This window comes from Crocuta crocuta, unplaced genomic scaffold (genome assembly GCF_008692635.1).
Source record: "Crocuta crocuta isolate KB4526 unplaced genomic scaffold, BGI_CrCroc_1.0 scaffold158, whole genome shotgun sequence".
NCBI lineage: Eukaryota > Metazoa > Chordata > Mammalia > Carnivora > Hyaenidae > Crocuta > Crocuta crocuta.
In genome coordinates this window covers 1260549-1273384 of record NW_027532590.1, presented here as the reverse complement: position 1 = coordinate 1273384, position 12836 = coordinate 1260549, and the positions used below count along the sequence as shown (strand labels likewise).

The following is a 12836-nucleotide window of genomic DNA, read 5'->3' as shown; positions in this document are numbered from 1 at the left end:
ATTCACATTAAAAGAAGTAAACTCATGGATATGCTGGTCAATAGAAACTTTCCCTTACAGAAAAGCAAAGGGGTTTGATTGAACGTATGTGCACATAAAGAGAGATGACATTACAAGTCTTATTAGAGGGGAACAACCCCATTCTGCACAACCAAATTCAATTATGAGATTACTTCTACAACTTCCTGTGGTCTCCTAATGATGCTCTAAATACAATTTCTTTTAGGTTTCATTTAACAGGTGTAACCAGGCAAAAATAGCACCTTCTATTGTTTCCCATAGAGCTTCAGAATAAATAACTTAAAAACATGAAAGTATGCATAAACAAGAGGTCACATAGTTTTACAGGAACATCATAGCATTAATAAATAGATAATGGTTTATGGAAACAAAGGAATGAGTTTGATAAAAGGAACAACTTTAATAGTTATATTTGATGACATGTTAAGTATGACCATCACTAAGACCCCCACGATGCAAGTAAGAAATGATATATTTTGTTAATAGAAGCAAAAAATGGTGTTGTTCCCAGGAAATACATTAGAAAGAAGTTGATAAAGTTCTCAAGTCACGAGATATGCTGTGTAACTTAGACCGAGGGGTCACCATTTTCTTCCTGAAGCTTTTTTTGACAATGTCAGTTTCAATTATACAAAACCAAAAGAATATTCATGTAATTTGGTCCTCAGCCTCCATTTCCTCTCTGTGCCACTGTATTAAATGTAACAAATTTACTTTCCAGTGAAAATTGGTATCCCAGTGAACCCAACGCATTTAATCACCTACCTTATTCTTTCTCTTTCGCCGAAATCTCAGAAGTTCTTTGTGTTGTCTAGATACAAAATTTACAGCTGCGTATTCCAGAAGTGCTGAAAACACAAAAAGGAGGCATACTGCCATCCAAATGTCAATAGCTTTGACATAGGAAACCTGACCGAGAGAGAAACAGAGAGTGAGCAAGTTGGCTTGTACTGTTGCACAAGTTGAGCACAAAACTGAATGTCTGATTCTAAATTGTACTCTTTATATCATTTTGAAAAAGAAAGTAATAAGACCAATACTTCTTGAACTTAATAAACATTTTCTAGAAATTAATTTTGCAAGTCTATATATTAGTCATACATTAAAAGGTATGTATATTTTGCTAAAGTTTGTTCAACTGAGGCACAAGACCAAACATATGATAAAGACAAAATAAGTTGGAAATGTCATTTTACCTTAGTGTAGTATGGAATAATGCTTGAAAGAAGTATAAAGTAACACTAAAATATAGATAGTGCCATTTACCTGTTAGTCCCATGTTTTCTTCATTTTTTTTTTACTTTGAAATAATTTTAACATTAACAAACATGTTGCAGGAACAGTAAAAAACATAAAAACAAAACAAACAAAAATCTCCCAAGTTCTCCAGTTGTTAATATTTGACCAAATGTCAAATATATTTCCCTCTCTCTCTCTCTCTCTCCCTCTTTATCATTTATGGCATTTTCTTTGAGCATAATTTGCATACATGATGCCTCATTACCTTAGAATACTTAGGTGTATTTTCTAAAAGAAAAGGGCAACCTCCCCCTACATAACTCTAGTACACCCTCAAAATCAGATTGATGTTAATAAAACACTACTATCAAATCCGAAAACCCATTCTCATTTCAGCAATTGTCCCAATAATGCCCTTTCTAGCAGAAAAACATTTTTCCTTCCAGTCCAGATTTCATTTAGAATTATATATTGCCCCTTGGCATCAGATCTCTTTAGGCTTCAGTGTGGAACATTTTGGTCAGTCTTTTTTTTTTTTTGCCTTCTGTGACCTTGATATTTTGGATAAGTGCAGACCAGATGTTTTTTGAGTGTCTCCACTTTTGGCTTATCTGATGTTTCCTCACTTTATACTCAGGTTATGGGATTTTAATAGGAACAGTGATGCTCTGTTCTTCAAGTGTACCATATCAGAAAGCAGTCAATGTTCATCAGTTGGTTAAGGCGCTGTCTACTACGTCTCTCTACTATAAAGTTACCAATTTCTCTTGAGTAAATAAATATGTTCTTACTCATTAAATTTCATCCATTAGACATTAAGGATTTTTATCTGAATCAATTATCACAATGATGATTCCCACATGTGGATTTTACTTTTATTAGTTAGCATTCTACAGTAAGGGAAGTTTCTGTTTCCCACATTATTTTTATCAGTATAGACAAATAATGATTTTGTTCAATGCGTTATCATGCATTAACATCATTATTTTGATGCTCACATTATACAGATTGGGTTGGGAGCCCCTAGAAGTTAGGCTATGCATCCTTTTTGCAAGTCTTCATCATGATTTGAGTGCTTTCTCACTTTCCAGACTCATCTATGATTTCTTGTTCCAGTATTTGATTGAGTTATTTCTTCAAGAATCCTTTTTTTTTTTTACCAAAGAATGACTTTTAGAAACCAAGGATCGGGGCACTGGGTATGCTCACTGCTTCCCGGGTATAACTACTAATAGGCCTTCTTAGCAGGCAGAGTTAGGAATGATATACATAAATATACACACATACATGCATAACTAATATATTTGATACATATCACTAATGTATATATAATATAATTACATAATTTATGTATAATTAATATATTATAATGTATATATAACAATGTAATATATTATGATTATAAATGTAACAAAAATGTAACATATCTGTCTATCATCTATCTCTGTATATGTCATTTATCTATCTATAGTTAAAATATGAATTCACATTGGCATCTCTAATTCCACTTCAATATGACAGGGCTCTCTTTAGCTTTCACTCTTTTCACTGAAGTGACACTTTTTTGGACAGTGACAAGCTTGTCTCTCATTATTTTTAACATATATTTGAAAAGTCTCCTTGTATGTGACTAAGATCTTAGTTCTGTTGGCCACCTCCAGCCTGAGCCCCATTAATCCCAGATGCTTTACTGGCTCTGGTCTCACACCTGAAGTCCCCACTGGCTGCCTTGGTCATGACCGTGTCCTTGACCCATGGACTCTGGTCTTGCCCACCCCATTCAGCCTTGCTGACTTTGACCCTTAGCTCCACAGGGTCTTTCTGTCTTCTGCCACCTCGAAGGTAAGAAAGAGATATCAAGAAAGGAAAATGAGAAGAAAAGAACAGAGAACTTTAAAAATTACTACTATTTTAATAGGAAAAAAACACAAAAAGAAGTGAAACAAAGGAAAATAAAAAGGAAGAAGTATGTCCCTATTTCCTAGAAACAGCTTCTAACAGACCAAAAACCTTCAGAGGGAACAAGTCAATAACCTTTAAGAAACTGCTTTAATTTTTCTTTCAGCTTAATGGGGCAGTGATTTGAGGATGTAATTGAACAGATATTGCTGTATATGTCAGTTGCTTAAGGATGAAATTTTTCTGTAAGTTTTCATATCTTATCGAATATGTGTCTGTATTACGCACAGTGTTTTATCGTGAAAGCAGTATCAGTAAAATCATTTTTTGTGCCATAAGCATGAGACAATTCATTTTGTTATATACCTCAGACATGTCAATTAGATGTGGGAAAAAACATTCTCTCATTTGCCAGGAATGAGATTTAGAATGAAAGATATTTATGTGAAGTCATTTTTTTTAACATTCTTCCTGGAAAATGGATATTTATCTAGAACTTTGCTTCCCCCCTGATAGAAACAGATATCCCTTCCCTAAGAAGATGTGGATCCAAGAAAGCAGAAATATAGACTAGATGTAAGCAAAAGCCCACTAACTACCGGAACTCAATGTATCTTAGGGATCAATATCTTACACCTTAAAATTTTGACAATGTCTATGCTGTCTGTATATTCTGTATCTTTTTCTTTCTTCATTCCTCATATCTAGTGATGTTATTTTTGTCAAATGTCAACTTTTGGAAATCTTGATCAAATTTAGGTTGTACTTTAACAGTGGGGGGTAGTCTCTGATGGGGAGAGCTGTCAATAATACAGTGGAGAAAAACTTCCCTCCTACCCTTCTCAGTTGGCCCTTTAGGTCTCGGGCTAGACTTCACCCAAGTCTCGTCCAGAATCCGACATATTTGTGCCTAACTGAACACTCTGCACTGTAATTGCCTATTTTTGTTCTCTTTCTCTTCAGAATCTCTCCAGGAAGATGTCATCTTTGAGTTGTTCACCACCACGATCATGTTTGTCCTGTGTGCACATAGTTGTGTTGCTGAATAAGTAGACAGATAAACAAAGGTGCATAATGTTAAAATATAAGGGAAAAATGAATCGCAGATGATGATTCATGTGGAGATTCACTTTCTGAAGTGATGTTTTTGTTAATATCTTGGGATGGAATAATTATCTTTTAAAAGAGATCATTTTGGGGGTGCCTGGGTGGCTCAGTCCATTAAGCATCCGACTTCGGCTCAGGTCACAATCTCATGGTTCGTGGGTTCAAACCCCGTGTCAGGCCCTGTGCTGACAGCTCAGAGCCTGGAACCTGTCTTTGGATTTTGCATCTCCTTCTCTCTCTGTCTGTCCCCCGCTCACACTGTGTCTGTCTGTCTGTCTGTCTGTCTCTCTCTCTCTCAAAGATAAATAAAACATTAAATAATTAACAAAAGAGTTCATTTCTTAACACTTACAATGGTGTCAACCTACATATGAAATATGCCAACAAGGGGGCCCTCGACATCTCCTCCTCTATCTTAAGTGTGACTTCTAGGCAAAGACAGGAACATACTCATTTTATTCCAGTGCTGTACTAAGTGTCCAATTGTTTATGGAATATAGATTTAAACCTCATGAGTTCTCCAATTTGTCAGAAATCTTTGGCGGCCCTCAAATACATACTGTCCTGGAAGATATAATACAGATTTCAAAAATGCTGTCTCAAGCTACACCACTCCTGGAAGACGATGACTCATAAACTATGTGCTCATTCTTTAACAACCTGAATTTATAATGACGTGAACCAGAGATGAATCAGAAATTTAATTTCCGTATTAATCCAATGAATATTTGCAATGACAACAGAGGTATGTAAACATCACTTGTGCCTGCCAGGGTTCTGCTCATTGTGAACAGCTCCCAAGTGTTGAGCCTTCAGGGCTTACTTTTCTCATCCTCTTCTCTGACCTCCTTTGCCAATTTCAACTCTTTTTTCCTCTTCCATGCCCATCGCTCTTCTGAGTACAGCAAACTCAGCAGCTGGGGAGTGTGGAACTCCAGGGCTAGTAACTAAAATATTGACAGCAGTTCTTACTCCAACATGCACACGATATACTCATGATATACAACACAGCCCATGTGATTCAGAATTATCACCTTCTTTCTAGCCTCTACTGGTTGCTGCCCCTTGGGGCGGTCTTACTCCAATCCAGAGGTGGTTCCTTCCTCGGAACCACCTTGTCAACAGTCCCAACGTCCAATGTGCTGTTGGAACCGTGATTCAACTTTAAGCAACAGTTTCTCCTCAGTATTAACCCTTGACCAGGAAAGTATGACAAAATAAAACCTAAACATTTACTAATTAAATGTACTGGTCAGGAGGACCTTTGTCCTGGAGACCTGTACTTCAAAGCCACCGTATGAAGATTGCTTCCTTCTTGGAACCCACTCTTCCCAGGACTCCCATGACCCATGTTCTTCAGGTTTCTCTCCCTCTGCTCTACCGCACTCTGCTTTGGGGGCCCTTCCTCCTCGTCCTGAACTCCTCAGGGTTACAGTCCAGCCACTCTTCTATTCTAACTTTGAAGTTTCTCACTAGTCAGCCTTATCCATTACCATGGATTCAATTCCTCCTCTGTGCTCATGGACCCCAAATCTTGCTTTGCTGACTAGACTACTCTCTAGCCAGGTTTCTTACCTTTTGGATGTTTCATGGACCTCAAATTTACTCTGACTCAAAATAAAAGCTATGGAGCACCTGGGTGGCTCAGTCAGTTGAGTATATGACTCTTGATTTTTGTTCAGGTCATGATCCCAGGGTCGTGGGACTGAACCCTACGTTGGACTCCACACTGAACGTGACGCCTGCTTAAGATTCTCTTCTTCTCTCTCCATCTGCCCCTGCCCCCTGCTCTCTCTCTCAAATAAAACATAAAAACAAATAAGAACAACAACAAAAAAGCTATGAATCGCTACCAGACTCTACCAAACAGCAAACAAGCCCAACTGCCTCTTCTTCCTCATTAAAAAGCTATACTCGAAAGTTGTTCGTATCCACATGAGCTGTTCGCTATTGACACTGTTTTCTCATATCAAAGACCCAGCCCTGTTAATTATACTTTTTTCTATTTCTGAAATTTATCATTTTCTGTCCTTCCTACTGCCATCCCATTGATCTCAACCACAATAATCTGTTCTTCAGTCCCTCAACTCTATCCTTGATATAACAATAAGAATTTATTTTTACATTCAAATCCATGTCTTCTTCCACTTAAAACTCTTCATGGAATTTCAATTAGTTTAAAGTCTCAAATCTGTTTTAGGCCAAGTCCTTCACTATTGATCCCCTACCTTACTTGTATTGTCACATGCATTCAATCTTTTTTTTTCACTCAACATTTATTGAACAACACTGATGTGCCCAAGTTTGGTTCTTATAATGTAGTTACAGAGATGAATGAGATAAATGAAATCTATCTTTAATGGAAATTACATTCAATTTGGGGAAATCAGACAATAAAAACAGAGATAATTTAAAAGAAGTGCAACAGAGAAACCACAATGGGGTACTGGGAAGAGAAGGGCAGGGTGAAGAGAGCTATGTTAGATGGGGATGGTCAGTGAAGGCCTCTAAGGATTGATATGTACCATCTTATGCCACTTCTTTACCTGCTTATTATGCTCTAACTATACTTCCCTTCTTTTATGTTTCGGAATCTGAAAGCAATTGACAAACTTCATCCTGCCTCAGCAGCATTTCATCCCTCTTATTTCTGTCTGGAATACTCCTTCTTTACTATACCAGAATGCTTTGTGGTTAACTTATTGTGCCTATGCCCTCTGAAGCCATTTGATTTTGCGTTCTTGGATTCAGAAGAATAATTGAGTTGCATACATTTCAGACAACCCTTCATAAAAATAGTTATTTTTACCCTAGCTTTTTGTAAGATTATTAAGTAGCAGCAATTTTAGAACACATTCCTTTACGAGTTCATTGGGTGAGTTGTATTACAAGTATGGCACCGAATGGTGTAGTCAGGAAGACTGCCAAGATACATGCCTTACTTCACCCCACGTCAAGGTGGCAGAAAGGATTGCACCCGGGACAGATAACCTTAGACTAGAGCTCACAGATGGCAATGCGTTCGTGGTGAATATTTATTAGACTAGAACCCAGACTACTTATTTATAGTAGATTATAGTTATTAAATTATAAATTATAACCCAGACTACTATTAGTCACTAGTTTCTGGAAACAGAATTTTAAAATGTGTTTACAAGCCACACAACTTAAATTTAAGAATAAGAAATTGAGGGGGGAGGGGGAAGTAATGGGCATAGTGGAGGGCACTTATGGGGATGAGCACTGGGTGTTGTATGGAAACCAACTTGAGAATAAACTATTAAAAATAAAGAATAAGAAATTGATTAAACCAGAACCAGGAGCTGGAGTCACAAAATCTCATATAATACTACATGCTTGGAACTCCAGGGAAGGGAAGGGAAGGGAAAGTAGATTTTCTAGCAAACACTTGAGGGTGAATATTTTGTCAATTCTCTTCCCAATCTAGGTTTGCTTTTTTTGAGAAAGAGGGAGAGCAAAACATCACAGAGTATTGCTTTTGATTAGTTAAAATATTCCTTTCCTTGGGGTGATGTTTCTGCCTTTAATGGCAGTCACTCCTGGTAGATACTCCCAGTTCCTCAGAATTGTCAAGTAAACTGTGACAAACCGTTCTGGCCCGGGGAATGGATAGATGACTCAAGCATACAGCTAAGTGCTTTTTTTCTGAGATACGCTGAAAGATTTCCTGCCTGTGTCACGGCTTTTTTCCTGGGAAATTTATTCCTTAATCTTGGTTTTGTGAAGTCCAGATTGTGGTATATTTGATCCCACATTTCTCCCTGGTGTAAAGCCTGCATAAGAACTTTGCCTTTTGTAACTTTTATAGGACAAAACATTAGTCTCAAAATCATTTTGAGCTTCTTTTAAGAGCTAAGGTGAAAGAGAGACAGGGATAAGAACAAAGGAAAAGAATAAACACTATTTAAAAAAAATTTTTTTTAATGTTTTTATTTATTTCTAGGAGAGAGAGAGAGAGAGAGACAGCGTGAGCAGGGGAGAGTCAGAGAGAGAGGGAGTCACAGACTGAAACAGGCTCCAGGCTCTGAGCTGGCAGTCAGCACAGGGCCCGACGCGAGGCTCGAACCCATGAACAGCGAGATCATGACCTGAGCGGAAGTCGGACGCTTAACCGACTAAGCCACCCAGGCACCCCTAAACACTGTTTTAGAAAAAGGGGTTAAAGGAGTATGAAGTAGATATTGAAAAACTTGAAGAAACTATCTGGAAGACTGTCTTCTTGGAGCACTAGGCAGTGAATCGAACAGCACAAGATTCTGTGAACTTTGCCATTTATCATCCTGACAAGCTACTCCCAACAGCCCAGTCAAACTGATGCTGCATTCATACTGATTATGACCCTCAGAACCCTTAGAAAATGAACGATGCTTCAAACACAGCATTTCTTTTCTAAATAAAGGTTTTTATTTTAAGAAATGAAATCATGATATGGCAGGGTTGCATTATTTCCTAAGTAATGGAGTTGGCCAATCCCTTCAGTCACCAGATAAGAAAAGTACAATCAAAAAGGCAAAGGGATTTTGGAAGGTCATCTAGTTATCTCTGACTTCTGCTTCGGTTATGGGAGTTTTTCTCATCGCTTCTGCAGGGTAAGGTTGTTATGTTTAACATTTAAATGAAACTGTAAAATCTAGATATCAGTGGAAATGCTTGCTAGATGCATGCTGCTAGTTACCGGCATTTCTTAATATATTATCTCTTTTAACTGCTCAATTAAGGTCGAATTATACCTGTGACTTCTTTCCCCTCTGTATTTTTGTACTGGAGGCTCTGTATTTCTGTAATATTATCTTTGGTTTAACCATATACCTTCCTAATCCCTTTTTCTCTGAGGTCTAAGATCTTCATTTACAACTTCAAACAGGAATTATATAAAGACAGAAAACTTGTTAGTTGCTTAACCACACTGATTTGGGGACCATGTTCTTTATTCCACTGTTGAGAGGGAGTTTTACATCCATTTTTATCTGTCTGGAAGGCTTGTGGTATGATTCTAGGATATACGTGAATGTGGAAAAGGGAGTTATTAAGACATGTAAGTGGCATACATTTGTTTTTCTTTTAAATTTAGTTCGATGCCAAAGCCATTGTATTTTATCATTTTTTACATTTAAACTTTGCCACTTGACTATATGCTTTTTCATAACTGTGCCATCAGATTTAAAAATTTATGCAGTGGCTCTGCCTCTATGTCACCTATCAGAAGACATGCTTGATACTTGATACTTTTCAGCTTAGGGAGACCTAATAAGCCAAGAAAATGTAAATTTATGTTAACCAAGTAAATATGATTCTAAGATTAAATGTAGAACCAGGGATATCTATCAATTTCTATCCTTCTTATTATAGGATCTACCCTATGTTTAGGAATTATTTGTGTATAGATAATACATAAAACATTAATGAAACTGGATGATATACACATGCATTATATTCTGTGATTTTTAACAAAAAAAGACATGAAGAAATGATTCTTTTATTTTCTATGCTTTTTGAAATTTTTTTCTCTTTTCCCTAGGTGAATGTAATATGAAACCAAATTATTAGTATACTTGATACATTTAAAAACATAAATGTATTGCTTGCATCAGATACGGTATTATATCTTAAATATAATTGCTAATAGGGTGTCTGGGTGGCTCAGTCAGTTAGGCATCCAACTCTTGGTTTTGGCTCAGGTCATGATTCTCGCGGTTCGAGAGTCTGAGCCTCACATCAGGCTCCATGCTGCTGACAGTGTGAAGCAGGCTTGGGATCCTCTCTCTCCCTCCCTTTCTGCCCCTCCCCTGCTCACTCTCTCCATCTCTTTCTCTCAAAAATAAATAAATAAACTTTAAAAATGTTTAAAAATACATAAATAAGTAAACATAATTGTTACAATTTTCTACATTCATACATTAAAAATAAACCTACTTGAGCTATATCTGTACTGAACTTGACTGAAGTAATTTTACTTAACCATATTTTGAACAAATATTGGTATGTTGCACTTAAATGGTGAAGACCAAAACATTACTGACAGTAATAGTTATTGCTGTATTAATGGGATTACCACACAGTCCCCTCTCCCTCATTTATATTATTACTAGCATTTACAACTTACTGTCCTTTATTTGCTTTTTCTTAAGTTTATTAATTGAGAGAGAGTGAGAAGCACAGCAGAGGAGGGGAAGAGAGAAAGGAAGAAAGAGAATCCCAAGCAGGCTCCCTGCTTTCAGCACAGAACCAGATATAGGGCTCAATCCTACGAGAGATCACGACATGAGCTGAAGTCAAGAGTCAGACACTTAACTGACTGATCCACCCTGGTACCCAAGAAACTTACTCTCCTTTAAAACTTCATTTTTTTTTTTAGAAGAATGAAAACTAATTAGATAAGAACCCAATAGAGAGTATAAATCCTCTAGTTTTTTCTCCATCCCTGTCTTTTCAGTGTAATCTCACATACAGCTCTTTCTGTGCCCACACAACTATGGTATCCAAATAAAAATATAATAGTTCAATTGACATTTTCTAGCATTTGTAATCACTTCTACAAATTATGTTTTTAGGAAGAGTAAAAACTTAATATAAAAGCTATATTTGTTATATCTTCTAAAACCAATATTTTTATTACACCGTAAGGTAGATACTTTCAATATTTAATTTTTTCAGTAACTTGGTGATTCTCAGGTGGAAAAATATGATTATACACAAGAGTAATTCACTTGAATTTTTACAGTCTCTTTAGAAAGACATGATAAAAATGACAAACTCTCTTGTTTTTCAAGTTTAGACTGAGTACTAAGTAAATGTTTAAAAGTTCTTGTCTTTAAACACCTGCATGATATTTACTCAGTAAACACATATCCTATACTGACTTAGGCTCTGAGGATAGAACTATAAAGGATCTTTTGTTCTCTCAAAAATTTACTTCTAAGATAAACAACTTTTAGTCCAGAATTTGAGATTTTCAAAGGCTACAGGCTTCTGAGCTTCTGGGAAATATTTAATTAACAATCCACCTTTGAAATTTCAAGTGTTTCTTATTTTCTATCATTTAGTAGCTCTGCTCCAAATGAGATGGCCATAGTGGTGAGGGCAGAGAGGGGGAAATTCACATAGAATCTTCCAGGAATTCCTCACTCTTTCCTCTCTCCATCCCATTTTCTCCTCTTGTTTTCTTGAGTATTTACTAATATGGCAGAGTCAGGTCTAGGAAAAGAGACAGAAAGTTTTAACCAATCATTGTCCCTAAGGCAGAGAAGGGTATTTATTGATAATCCTTTTTTTCTCCTTTCCTGTTCAAGGCTATCCTCTGGGTGGAGTCCACTCCCCCACCCCCTTGACTTGCCTTTGGCTACAAGACTAGGTATGACTTAAAACATGAGAGCAGAAGTCACTGTGTGTCAGTTCTGGGCAAAAGCATTGCAAGTCTCTGCCTGCCTTCCTTCTTTCCTATACTCTTCCGTGAAAAGAGGATGCTACCCTTACCTACAGCCCCAAAATGGGGAGACACAGGGAGCAGAACCTACTCCACAGCTTAGATCCAAGCCCACCCAAGTCAGCCAAACTCAGACACACCCGGAAGAGAGTTACAGGCAACTCACAGGCCGTGAGCAAGGATACATGTGGCAAACCATTGAGACTTGGGGATTGGTAGTTATACAAAATAACTGCAACATAACTATACAGAAATAGTTTGGGCCCTAAGACTATATTGTTTAAGAGCTAGGGTTTGGATGAACTTGGAGTCTAGAGATTCTCTGGCCTCTGCCAAGCTTGTGTCTGGGTGTGTGTGGAGGGGAGGGGAGGGGTGTGCAGGCACACACATCTATCTGTTTGACATGTTATCTTCAAATATCTCTGTTATGACAATAAGGTTGAAACTCATTTTAAAAAAACTAATCTAGGGTGTACATGGCAATTTTGTGTACCTCTGCATGTGATATAAAACAAAACATGCAACAAAGCTGGACCTTCGCTGGTTCCAGTGAAAGAGAATGAAAAAGGGATGGGAGTAGGATTCCAAGAGAAAATAACTGATCTTTGGAAGCAGGAAAGAAAGGGTAAAGTGTATGTCATATGCTGTATAGCTGAGATCTTCCCAGAGTTCCCCAGTGCAGATTCTTGCTAGAATTCGTAGTTTCCAAATTAAAATGATATTTTGTCCCTTCTACCAATTTTCTCTATCCTGAGCCATCTCTATATTTAATAAAAACTATAATTCCCTCAGTGTCAAGATTTTAACTAGCTGTTAGTATAGATTAAATATATACTCAAAAATAATTAAATGATTAATACTATCTTCTCTTTCACCTCTGATTAAACCTAAGTCTTCCGGGGAAGATTGCTTTTCCACATCTAAAAAAACTCACAAAGTGTTGAGAACTCAAAGAGTTTCGGAGTAAAGTTTAAAGGTGAGTGGGTCTTGTCTTTAATTCAGAAGTCTAATCTATTCTGTGTGTGTGTGTGAGAGAGAGAGAGAGAGAAAGAGAGAGAGAGAGAGAGAGAGAGAGAGAGAGAGAGAGAGAGGAGGGTGGGGCAATGTCCCTGGGAAAAGAAAACAA

At 37.2% G+C, this 12836-nt stretch overlaps 1 protein-coding gene across 2 annotated transcripts in view; it reads right to left on the bottom strand.

Moving 5' to 3' along the window:
- Positions 1-12836, bottom strand: part of GLRA3 (glycine receptor alpha 3) — a 180672-nt gene that overhangs the window by 16257 nt on the left and 151579 nt on the right. For both annotated transcript variants that reach the window (XM_077779663.1, XM_077779664.1), the window contains exon 8: positions 787-930. In XM_077779663.1, the coding sequence (XP_077635789.1) occupies positions 787-930 (144 nt within the window). The remainder of the gene's footprint in view (positions 1-786; positions 931-12836) is intronic.